Source organism: Corvus kubaryi, unplaced genomic scaffold (genome assembly GCF_017639235.1).
Source record: "Corvus kubaryi isolate FWS band 111438036 unplaced genomic scaffold, C.kubaryi_AGA036_p1.0 split3-73, whole genome shotgun sequence".
Classification (NCBI taxonomy): domain Eukaryota; kingdom Metazoa; phylum Chordata; class Aves; order Passeriformes; family Corvidae; genus Corvus; species Corvus kubaryi.
In genome coordinates this window covers 7,190,199-7,202,897 of record NW_024582091.1, presented here as the reverse complement: position 1 = coordinate 7,202,897, position 12,699 = coordinate 7,190,199, and the positions used below count along the sequence as shown (strand labels likewise).

Here is a 12,699-nt window from a genome sequence, read left to right as displayed (position 1 = left end):
TCATATAAAGTAGATAGCTTTTAACTGCCCTGAAATCCTCATTCCTAAGCACCACAGTATGTGTATTTTGGCTATTTTGTGTTTTGGATGCAGTCTGCATCCCTGCATAAGTATCCCATTCTAATGTTTTCCTTGCTATTATGGCCCTGCACATATCCTCTTTACTGTCACACAAGCCCTGTGTCCCTTTTGTTCTTTCCCAGGCTCCACTCCTTTCTCAGTTACTGTGGCTTTCTTTGAGTTCCCTTAGAGATTTACTTTGCCCTGAATTATTTGTCTCCTTCCTCTGTCCACCTCCTTTTTCTTCCTAACTGCCTCTGGGTATGTATCCTTTTTTTGCTGTATTGATAATTTAGAGAGCTGAGTATTTAATAGTGACATTAAGAGACAACTTACTTACCTTGGATGTGTTATGTTGGGTGGGGTTTTTTTCAGAATATTATGAAGTTTTTTAGTACTTTCTAAAATACAGATTCAAAAAAAGTCAATTATTAAAATCAGTTTTCAAGTAAATGGGATATGTAAACAATTTGGAAGCTAGACTTAAGAAGAAGCTAGACAGATGCATGGAGTGGTGAATGCAATGTCACTCTGAATGCGTCCCCATCTATCTTGTTTCTGCAGTTGCAATCTACTGGTGCATCATCACTTTCAAATGCTTCTTTTTAAGATGTACTCCCAACTCTAAAATATGGCGAAGCAGAAGTTTTAGCTGATACAAGAGTGGGTGACAAAGAGAAAGGGAAGGACACAGCAGGGGACAATATAGGGTCTTTTTATTTTTTTTAATAAATCAGCTTTATGCCACCATTTTCACCAAAATAAGTATGAATGTCACTATTGATGTTTAACACATTGCCAAAAAATACTGTCTTTTGCCAACTGTGGTGCCTATAAACCATTGTATTAAGCACTTAATTTCTATTCTATTTTGCCCAAAATGTTAATGACATTTCAGTTCAACCTCATCTCCATTTTATAGAATCATAGATTTGGGTTAAAAGGGATCTTAAAGATTATCTAATTCCAACCTCACTGCTGTGGGCTGAGACACCTTTCACTTGACCAGGTTGCTCAGAGCCCTATCCAACCTGGCCTTGAACACTTCCAGTGATGGTGCATCCACAACTTCTCTGGGCACCCTCTTCCAGTGCCTAACCACCCTCACAGTAAAGAATTTTTCCCTAATATCTACCCTAAACTTTCCCTCCTTCAGCTTAAAGCCATCATTCCTTGTCCTATCACTACATGCTCTCACAGAAAGTCCCTCTCCAGCTTTCCAGTAGACTCCTTCAGGTACTTGCAGGCTGTAATTAGGTCTCCCCAAAGCCTTCTCTTCTCCAGGCTAAGTCTCTCAACCTGTATTTGTAGGAGAGGTGCTCCAGCCTTCCAATTTTTTTTCTTTTTCTTGGAACAACATTAAACAAGAGAAATATTCACAAATATTTAAATTACCAAGGAGGTATAAATAGTAAGATATTTTATTAGGTTATAGTTTCCAAATTAGAATTCAGAATTAGAAATTGGTGTCTGGGAAAAAAATAGAATCTCTTGAACTTCAGAAAATGAAAGAAAAATGTATATTTCTTATGTAAAATTCAGTGAGAACTTGTTTTTTAAGTGATAATGCTTATTAAATAGTCATGAATCTTCTTGGGACTCTTGATTCCTTTTTCTTTGCCCTCACCATAGTAACTTGTGTCACGCACATAAGTTGTTGTGCTTGGTAAATTGGAAGCCTTACCTTTGCACAGTTTTAGTGAGTCACAAGTTTGGCTCTCTGGTAGAAACAAAAAAGAGTAATAAACAAGATTGACAAACAGGTGGTATTAAACCAAAAGAGTCTCTCTTTTTCTTCACCTTTCCCCCTTCTCCCCAACATTTCTGTGAATTAAAAGATACTGTTTCTGTACTTCAGCTTCTCCCCTTCTGCTGTGCATGATTGATCTACTTGAATGGAAATCTTCTCTTCTAGAACTGCCTTAAAAATTTTGGTAACTTCAAGCAATAAGATATTTAATAAGTGAAGCCTGTGCTTATTTATCAACCGTTGTTGACATCCACCAAAAATGAATAACCACAGCACGTGCAAACCATGCTACCTGCATGAAGGCTATTTCTTGCTCCCTCCCAGGAAAAAATACCTTCACTGTGTTTTTGCTAGATTTCTGGATGGGGACTTGATTTGAGAATTCTTTATGTATTCACATTTTCTTAAGTTTAGCCTGAATTTCTATTAACAAAAAAACCAACTTAATACCAATTGAAGCTTAAGTGCAGTAACAAAATTAGATCTCATGGGTTTTTTCCCTTTGATATGTTGTCTCTCTCCTTTCAGAATCTCTGTACCCACACATCTGTCAACAGCATTCCCTGTGGTTTCTTCTGATGTGCCTCACTTGCCTGACCCTGGTGTACCCTCTCAGATTTCCCCTGAATTACCATTTGTATGCCAGGAAGGACTGTGCCATAATGGAGGGACATGTCATCCTCTCTCTCTGCCTACCGGGGCCACCTCGTTCCAGTGTGACTGCCCACTACATTTCACTGGTCGGTTCTGTGAGAAAGGTAATTGTATTTAATTTTTTCCCTATTAGTTATGAAATGCAAGTCTTATTCTGCTTTGGAGGTGAAAAAGGGGAAGAAGTATTGATTGTCATATTTCTCTGCTTTTCATCCCAGTTACTGTTGGTAACTGAGGAGCAAATTCACTGAGGCAATTTGAATAATACTTGTTTGCAGTGTAATTTAAGTGATTATCAGTCAGGCACGCTCCTAAGAGTTGCAGATTTGAGTTAATTAAAAGAAACATTCTGCTATTTGTGCAAAATTTTTGTGCAGAGTTTTAATTTATGGTTTTCAGTGTGTTATTTCTGGGACAGAAGAATGTTAACTTATGAAAATAAGGAGAAGATTTCCTCAAAAGATTATGTTTTACATTCTACAGAGTGGTTTTTTTTCATCACTGTGTCTGATACTTTGTTGAAAAAGGCTTTTTTTTTTACTCTGTAACTCATTTATACTTCTACTACTGTTGCTCATAAAGCATAGATCAATCAAATGAATATATTTTAATTAGAATTTCAATAAAAATAATTCTTTTAGTAATTTTGGTTTCTTTGTAACGTGAGTCAAGGCTATAAGACAAACTGATCAACATTTCTGTTTTGTAATTATAATTGCTTTTCATTATTGCTTTTCAGAAAGTTCTTTTTTTAGAATAAATTTCATAGCTGGCTTCAAAAACTGTTTTAACTTTTAAGGTACCGTGGGTTATGGATTGCAGTAGATAATTCTCATAGCACTAAAGGGCATTACTGGTGTACAGGAAAAGAACAAAAAAATTTTCTAGATTGTTGTTATATAACAGTATCATCCTCCTAATGAACTTCCCATGGTATGAAGTAAAAGTAAGTACAGTTAAAAATGCCCTTGCCAGACTGCCAGTGTATCTGAGCTAGCATCACCTTGTATTACTGCCTAAAAATGTCATTGCACTCACTATATGTGAAAACAATCACTGACTGTCAGCTCAAAAAAAAAATTGTCATGTGTTGCTTACACATCAGAGAATATTTTACCATGTAGCCTTTCTCAAATTTATAATAAATCATATATTTGAAAATTTTCAATGTTAAGATTGAATCCCATGAGTATTTTCTACATATTCAGTATCTGGGCATAGTCTTTGCACTTGCTTACGATACACTGCAGCTGTGGAAACTGCAACATAAAATAACAAAACTAAAAAAAGGTGATTCCATAAAGCATAAAAGATTTAGTTAGTGCTTCAATTATTTTCAACTTTTCAATAAAGTTTTTTTATTTATTTACATGCATTTTATGTGCCAGAATTTCCTTCTGTGTTCCAAAAATGCAGTTGGCATCCTTTTTATCAGCATCATCTGTGGTATTTTGAATGAGAGCAGATTTTGGCTTTTTCCAAGGGTTATGCCAGGAGTAAGCAATGTTCGGTTTAAGCAGGAGTCTGACAGACGTCCTGTGGTAATAGGCCATTATCAGCATGTGTGCACAACCACTCTGTGAGACTCCTCTGGTTCCTTCCACCAGTGTCTGATTGCTGCTTTCTTCTGACCTTCCAGCTGATCTGTCGGTCTCTAGGGGTCTTCTAAGGTTTGGTGTTTTTAATGATAACTGACACAATCTGTGTTTGAATGATATTGTCTGGGCTGAGTACTTCCACATGCCACAGACTTTGGGGGAAGTACCTTCTATTTCATGGACTAGAAAAGATATTTTTATGTTGTTCATTCAAAAATACAGCATTCTAAGCCATTTTCTCCTTTGCAGCTTGACCAGTGCAGGCCAGCAGAGTTCATAGAGTGGAATGAGCTGACCTCCAGCTACACTTCCAAGGAAATTTGTCTTCCAAGGAAGTTTATCTCAGTTGTGTAAATGAAGGGGTCCCCTTCTCTTTCTCTTTCTGTGATCTTGTTTCAAAAATCATGTGTGAAAATATGACTGAATTATGACTACCCAAAGAGCAAATTAAAAGCAGGGGACCCTTGCACTAAGTTGCAGTTGTAACCAGGGTTAGGACTGAAGCTCCCTACATGAGATACACCAGTAACCATTCCATTCAATAAAACAGAATAGAAGCTTTAAAGAAACCAGGAAACAAGTAGCTCCTTTGGAGAACATAACCTCATCTGAATAATCATATCATCCTTTTAATGGTCAAACACCCAGTTTCCATGAGATATCTATTTTTTTTTCCTAAGAGTGGAAGAGATGCCTTTTACTTTTCTGCAGCTTACATGATGTATTTTCACATAGGATGTCTAACAGTTCTAGCACTGGAAGAATAACGTTTCTTTTCTTTTTCTTTTTGTGTGGAGAAGATGAAATAAGTTCTCTTTTCACAGAGCTCTGCTTTTACCCTCTAAAACTCCAATACAGGGTTCAATACAGGGAACGGCCTTCTCCTTTTTGTTAGTGCTCCTGGGTCAGCCAGGGCTGCAGGATCTGACACGCTCATCAGCTGGAAGCTCACTGGGGCAGCTACATCCCAGAGCTCATGCTGTCACATTGCATCTTTTTATAGATCAGAAAATGACTTGATGTATCCTGTATTTAGTAGCTGAAAAGTAACTGCAGCATAGTGTGATTTTATTTAATCCTTAATTTTCAATGAGATTGATAACTTAGTCTAATGAAACCAGAAATTGCCTTTTTATAAATCATTATTGATATTCAAATCAAATATTATTGATATTATAAATCATCATTTGATATTCAAAGACCAGTTCTTCAAGAAATCTACAGAGACCTTATAATTACAGGAGATAGGAGCATTTGCAATAATTTTATAATTATTTACTATAGACCTTCCAATGGAGAAAGTAAATTATCATGCATGCAGTACAGAAATTGTGCTCCAGTCAAGGAAATTTTCTCTTGACTCCTTAAAGGTAGCTGTGATCTGTTTTAGACATGCTATTATGTATACCTGTACATTTCAGCAATATATTTTCATTAATCTTCTTTGTGATCTGCCTTATACCTACTATTAACTAAATTTCTGCGAAAAACTCATCGTACACTTGGCATATTAACAGTCCACCTGGAGTGCACAGGGTCTTACATACAAACCCTCTGTGGAAATCTTGGCTTCACCAGAATGGGTGTATTTGCTAATTTAATAGCTAAAGTAAGACACACTGTTTATTAGTAACAACTATTTTTGTTACAGTGTAAGAACACCTTCTAGAGTGAAAGCAACTGATGTCATTATCAGTTATGTGTTTTAACTTGATGAGTGTTATTAAATGTAATTTCATGTTTTTATTCAATTGTTCCTTGACTAGTAAACTCCAGCAGTTGTTCTGCCCTTACAAGAAATACATTCAAGTCGCAATTATCCTAACGGCTATATTAGACCAAGCCAGTTTATCTAAATACACAGTGTACTTACTCTAAACAGATACCTCTGAAATATCTCTAAATGACAGTTTTGGAAAGTGGAAGTTTATCTTAATTTTTCTACGGAAATAGAAATGTATGCATTCAAATCAATGTGTTAGCCAAATTCAAACTGAAGTTGTCCACATTGGTTATATACCAAAGCGCCAAAGTGAGGATTTAGTATAAAGCATGGAAGGGCAACCATCTGAGGCCTCAGTTCCCTTTAATACTGCTTTCGGTATTTCCCTTTTTCATTTTGTTTTTAAACTACAAATTATCGAAGTTAATTGGAAATTAGAGGTTAGTACAAGATGTATTTTAAAAACTGTATTAAAATGCATCATAGAAAATCTGTTTGTCACATAAAATTAATCTTCATTACTCAGTGGTGAGTGCTACATGACTGCTTTCATACAATAGAAAGGGAGGATTTTATAGATAGGGAATACTATGAAGATAGTGTACTCTGCACTACCCATTTTTCTTTTACCTTTCTGTATAAATAAGCTTTTTCACTTTCACATGAAATGTAACAATCTTTCTTTATTAGCTAAGCTGTGTTGTCTGCATGAGTGGAAAAAACTGCAATGGTTCTGCTTTAGCACAAAAGCAGATGGTGGTGTATTACTGGAAAGTTCATAGCAATAGGTTTGGAATATCAGAGTCTTGCATGTGCGAAGAGAGTATGTCCTTGACTGTTAATTATAAGATTAACATTTTTAAAGTCTCTACATTTTTAGTATTCTGTGAAAATTTTATAAATTGTTCAATAAAAAGAGTATTTAAATGTCATGTGTTAAAACCAGGAAATCTGTTTAATTTGATATGTTGCCCGTGTATATTCTGTATGTTACTTAAAGGTCAACTCCTTTGACAAAGCTGCAAAAATAGCAGTAAAATGGAAAGCTGTTGCAGGCATTTAGGTTGGAACAGTCACACTAAAGACTTTGCTACATTTGTTCCCCAGGATATACTTGTTGAATTCCTGATTTGTTCAGGAATACTTGATAATATCACCCTGAACACTGGAAGTTTCTTTTATAGACACTTTTCTAGACATTGTTCCCAACTTAACATTTCTAACTTGCGTCACTGACTACCATCATTCATCTCAGACAAGTCTGGGGGGTCTTGTCTTTATGTATTTGGCTTTGAAAAGAAATGTAGTTGGTCCAATTCCTGTTATTTCAACCATATTTAGAACAATTTCATGTCTCCAGTAGAACTATTTATCTGCTTAATAGCATTTATAGTGTGTATGTATGATTTAAAACAAGTCTGTGACATTTTCCATCAAAAAGAAAAGTGAGCCAGTGAAAATGATATAAAGAGGTTGAGGAAGGACAATTGCCCTTTCATCACCACATTCAAGTTTCAGGTTGAGGTACCCAGAAAGAAAAAATGGGATGTGGTTGCCCCAAAGCCTCTGGATTTCCAGGGTTCAAGGGTTCTTTCATTCATTTTGTCCTCCTTCAAAATGATTCATACCTTGTAGAACTCTGTGAGCAGGAAAAAAATAACATGTTTAGAGATAGCTATAAATTAGCTCAGTCATTAATTTGATGTCATTAACCACAGCTTATGTCTAGACTAATGAGATATCTATTGATATCCCACGATTTGTATTTGTGTATGTAAAACTTTCAAATGAATTCTCTAGTTTTTGGGCTAGATTTGAAAAAAAGAAGGAAGTTTTCCCTTCAGATTTAATTTTTTGGTTTAGGGGATGGGATTGAAAATTAAGAACACTGTAGGCTAGTTAAGAACTATCAAGGATTTAGCCAGAAGTTAACTTTGTATGCTGGATTTGATACACTATTTGAGATTATAGCAATTTTCATAGGAAATAGCTAGCCATTCCCACATGTTATTCCATTCAATAAAATTCAACAGAAATATTATTTGCCTGAGAAATGAAAAAGGGAGTCATATAAATTAATTTTCTTCTCTGCACTTTCACTTGTGGATATAATTTTGCACTTTGATATCAGATAAGACAAACCTTGTGACGTGTAACTTGTTAACACTCCGTAATACCCAGTGTCTGTGAGTAATCATATTAGCTACACAATCACCTGGATTTAGCATATGGTCCTTGCTTTTTTCCTTCTTAGTTCACAAAATTATGGAGACTTTTTCAAGATGTCTAAAATATCTCCAATCCAATGGCATCTTGTTCTATCAATTTTATTTTAATGTAGGTTAATTCGCTGAAGTGTTTTTGAAATCAAAGGAAAACAGGAAAACAGGAGGGAAAAGAAGCTGAGTTCACAAGGAAGAGGTGAAACAAAACTAATCCTTCTTCTGCTCTCCTGAACAGTTTTGTAGAATTTTGCCATTTCAAAAACAAATGTCAGTATGAACTTTCATACAACCTAATATTTCATTTTCATCTAATTTAGATATTATGTCCCAGATTCAGTGAAGCATGTAAGCTTTACATGTATTTAATTCTAAGAGTTTAAGGAATCTGTGTGATTCATGTGATTTATGTTCAGGATGCAGGTATTCTGCTATGTCAGATGCTGAATTAGGATGCCTCCGTTATGTTACTTGTTTGGTCATCCATGTAAGTTTATCACTTAAAATCAGCCTACATCTCAAATTCCTCCAGAGGACTTAATAAAGTTGTAAAGGGATGTGACAGTTTTCTATGACTGTTAAGACTAAATATGTGATTAAATGGGAGTTTAAGATGCACCTTAACTGTACCTAGAGATAGGATAACGAGAAAGAGAGTGTGTTGAGATGTGGAAAGGGCTCTTCAAAGCACCAACCAACTCTTAAAAACTGCTGCCTTGGTGTCTGTATAGTTATTTATGGTTGCAGCTGCCATCTACCCACAACCAATGAGTTCCAGAACAGCTGTAGGGTCTACTGCTATAGCATATAATCTAGAGCTATAAGCTATACTGTAGAGCTATAGGGTTCTCTTATTTAACAGAGGGGTAATATATATTTCACAAATCTGTTCTGTGAAACAGATTATGGAGCCTGTTGGGCATAAGTTGCTTTGGTAGATTGCGGTGAAAAAAGTTAATAATTATAGAAAATTTTTATGAAGTCGTCAGTTTGCTGGTACATCTTTTGTCCTTTGTTCACATCCATTCACATCCAGTCATGAGCCATTTAAAATAAGAACGCTTGGTTTTAAGTGTCGTTTAAAGTTGTTTATTTGATTTGGATTCTATTAAAACTGATATAGCTGTAGCAGTTTGCTATAAGGACTTGCATGAATGAGCATTTCTGGAAAAAACAATTGATAAAAGCAGTAGAAAAGTCTTCATCTCATCAAATGGACCAGACCTATGAAATTTTGCCATTTCTAGCATTTGTCTTTTGAATCACTATTTCTTTAATGTGAATGAATGTTTTCTTGTCTCTTAGGAGAATTGTAACAGTTTGATAACAAAGTCTATTCTGGGCAAAAACAGATAGCAGAAAATGAAATAATGGTGAGTTTACAATTTGCAGGGAACAAGCTTTCTTCCCTTCATTTTCCACTTGAAAATGTCAGTATAAAGTTGATTCTTTCTAAAGCTTGCAACATATTAAGCTGCTAATGTCCCAGTCCTTTGAGTCCTTTTTCATTTGAAGGTAATCATTGTTGCATAAGTGACAAATAATTACTTTTTTCTTCCTTTACTTCTGTATTTATGGCATTTTCTGGAAAAATCTTCTTTCAGTATCTCCTGAATTGCCATTTGTTCTGTTGTGCTAGCTTGCTGATAATCAAGTCATCCGCAAAAATGTGTCTCCCCTGGCAGTATGGCAATGCTTGTTTTCTGAGCTTGACTCACTTGAGTTCTTCCCCAGGAGATACCGTGTAATAAAGCAGGTGAGGTATTAAATAATGTTTTTGAGCTTTATTGTGTAACCTGTGAGAAAGAGACATAGAAGACTGTGTGTGCTTTTACAGCACAGTCAATTTAGTCCTTAGCTAGAAATCATCTGTGTTACTGAGTTAAGATAACAGTACGTTCTACTGCCTTGACATTTTGATTTCAAGAATGCTGTGATTAAAAACAGAGGGGTTTTGTTCGTTTCTGCATACAAGGTGGGCAGCTCTGCATCTGCTCCCAGACCACACTCAGGAGCTTTCAGCTAGCTGAGGGAGTGAACATCAGGATTCTCTAGAGACCTCAGTAAAATGTCCTGCTCAGGACCATGTCACCTGGCCGATCCTTTCATGTCACCTCCCAAGGCCACTGGCCATTTTGGAAGGATGGTGGGTACTTACATAACGTGGTTACATAGAAAATGGCTTTGCTGTTTCCTGGCCTAAGCATACATTTCTGACTTAAGCATGAAACCCCATATTATTTCTAATTAAGAGTGCCTAACACATTCCTTTCCATGCATCTTCATGGAACACTGGTGCCTGCATTTATACAAAATCTTAAACTGCTGCTGTTTAAAGAGGAGGAAAATTTATTATATAGGTGTTAGGAAGTTACTCTTGCAAGTCTCCTCAAGCCTCCAGCCTCCCTCTGAGGAAGTCACTCCTTTTATGTAATATAAAAAGCCAGTTTTTCTTTCCACCATTGTAGTTTCTTTATATTTTTGTAATAACAGTTTGTGGTGATAAAATAGGCAAAAATTATACAACAAAAACATTTTAGCTGTTTAGCATTTTAGTTACCCAGGAAATCTAGTATTCAGAAGGTGAATTTCCTAGTAGCACAATATACTCATCTACTTAAATTCAAAATGGATGTAAATCAGTTCTGTGAAGAACATGGAGAGGTTCAAAAGCTTGTGAGCATGTAGTCTCCCTGTGTTTTAGTTGAATTACTGAAAATATCGAATACATCATGAAACAGAGCAAAGAATTGATTTGGGGATCTGTTAATCCATTGCTTCTCCTATTTCGCATGTTCCCCCTGTTCCCTGCCCTGGTCTTGGCCACTCCCTTGGTTTCTCCCTTTTTGCTCCTGTACCCCAACCCCGCCCAGGGACTGCCCCATGGCCCCTGACAAAACCACCCCACACCCAGACCACATGGTCTCTCTACCTCTGAATAGTGTGGGGACAAGATGTGATTAAAGCCATCTCAAACCCTCATGGGAGACCCTTCTCTACCTTCTTTACCACCACTGCATTGTAACGCTGCTGGCTGCCGGAGCCAGATCGAGGGGCTGTCCGAAATGGACTCCGGGATGTGACTGATCACATGGCCCTAGGAAACCCTTGCTGAGCTCTCAGGGAGCAGCAGCCTGCTAGGCAGAGTCCAGCAGTTACAACAACATTGTCCAAACAGACACTGTTAGATTCGTACTTCAGAAAATGGCTTCCATAAATGAAAACAATTTTCCTGCGTGAATTGTATTTCCCTGTATCAAGAATTTTCTTTAATGGATTCTTTAGCCCTAAACAAGGCAAAAATAAAACTACTGTATTATAATTAAATAATAAAAGACATTTGCATATTGAATACTATAGAAAATATGCAAATATAAAAGATAAACCCAAGGGAAAAAAAGGCAAGGCTTAGCTTCTACCAACCAAAATGGAAAACTATAGATTCATGTGACTTCCAAAGCTGTTTTCCATCACATGGCATTATTCTTAACACTATCTTATGGAAATAATTATAAATGAATGGCTGTTTCTTTTTATTCTTGTGTACAGTTGGTTTCAGCAACTGGTGAATGTCAGCAAATTAAAGAGCATAAATCAATCAAACATTTATATGAGTAAAATATATACAACGTGATAAAGTACAGCCACAAGCTTTTTAAGTTTCTTTTAGAGTTTGACAGCAGAAGCCCAGTTCCTGTTGTACACCTGTGTCTTCCCATGCATTTTCTCATATAAAAGGGAGTGTGCTACTGGGTTTTGGGTTTTATGCAACACAGTTGCAAAACTAAAAAGGCTTATCACTGCAGGTTTGTCTGGGGTTTAAATTACAGAGGTTTTGTTTTAATAGAAAAAAACCCCATAAGATGGAAGTATCTTACTAAATACATGTGTACTTCCTTGAGTGTCTAGCTAAGAGCATTGTAGAATCACTACACAACCCTCTCTGTTCAGAGGTTCTCATGTAGGAGTTTTACAGAAACTCCTATTACATTAATTGTGCTCTTGGTATAAAAGCATTTTAAATCACTCATAAAAATATTAATGCAGAAAAAAGGTGCAGAAAATCAAGAACTTCCACACATTAAAAAAATCGAGTATGAAGGGATCTTTCATTCATTGTTCTTTGAAATCCAGCAGGCTGCATAAATTTCTTCTTTAAAGTTAAATTCAGAGAGACTCAAGAGAGGAATTGAGAATATGAAATTCATTTCTAGATGATCAGAATCAATCTCCCATTTTTTGACATTTCTGGAGACGAACCTGAGTGCAATTGAGAATAAAGGAAAGAATGTCAGCCCAGATTTAAAGCCTGAACATTCCCATGAATAATCCAGCTGCTGATGCTTGAGGGTCTAAAATTTATCCAGAGATGCTGGGGAGGCAAAAGATTTAAAAGGAACAGTAACAATAAATTCTGTCAGAACTGAACATTTGGATCCAAAATATTGGCTCAAAATGTGTCTGTTTCAAGGGTCACCCCGATTTGTTTGTTTGTTTTGCTTTGTTTAGGATTTTAGGTCCATTAAAAAAGTTATTAAGCCTTTGGTCCCAGTTAGATATGCTACAATGTTGATAACAGTTAAGAAAAGGAGGAGGGAACAAGATAAAGGAATTACTACTGTGTTACTTAACAGCAGGCAGGACAGATTTGTGAGGTCGTGTGATAGGGCAGCTGAACAATGAAAATATTTT

The 12,699-nt window shown here is 36.2% G+C and overlaps 1 protein-coding gene across 1 annotated transcript in view; it reads left to right on the top strand.

The window, feature by feature from the left end:
• Window positions 1-12,699, top strand: part of EYS (eyes shut homolog) — an 854,603-nt gene that overhangs the window by 653,396 nt on the left and 188,508 nt on the right. The window contains exon 37 of the mRNA XM_042016808.1: window positions 2,339-2,568. Coding sequence (XP_041872742.1) covers window positions 2,339-2,568 — 230 coding nt within the window. The remainder of the gene's footprint in view (window positions 1-2,338; window positions 2,569-12,699) is intronic.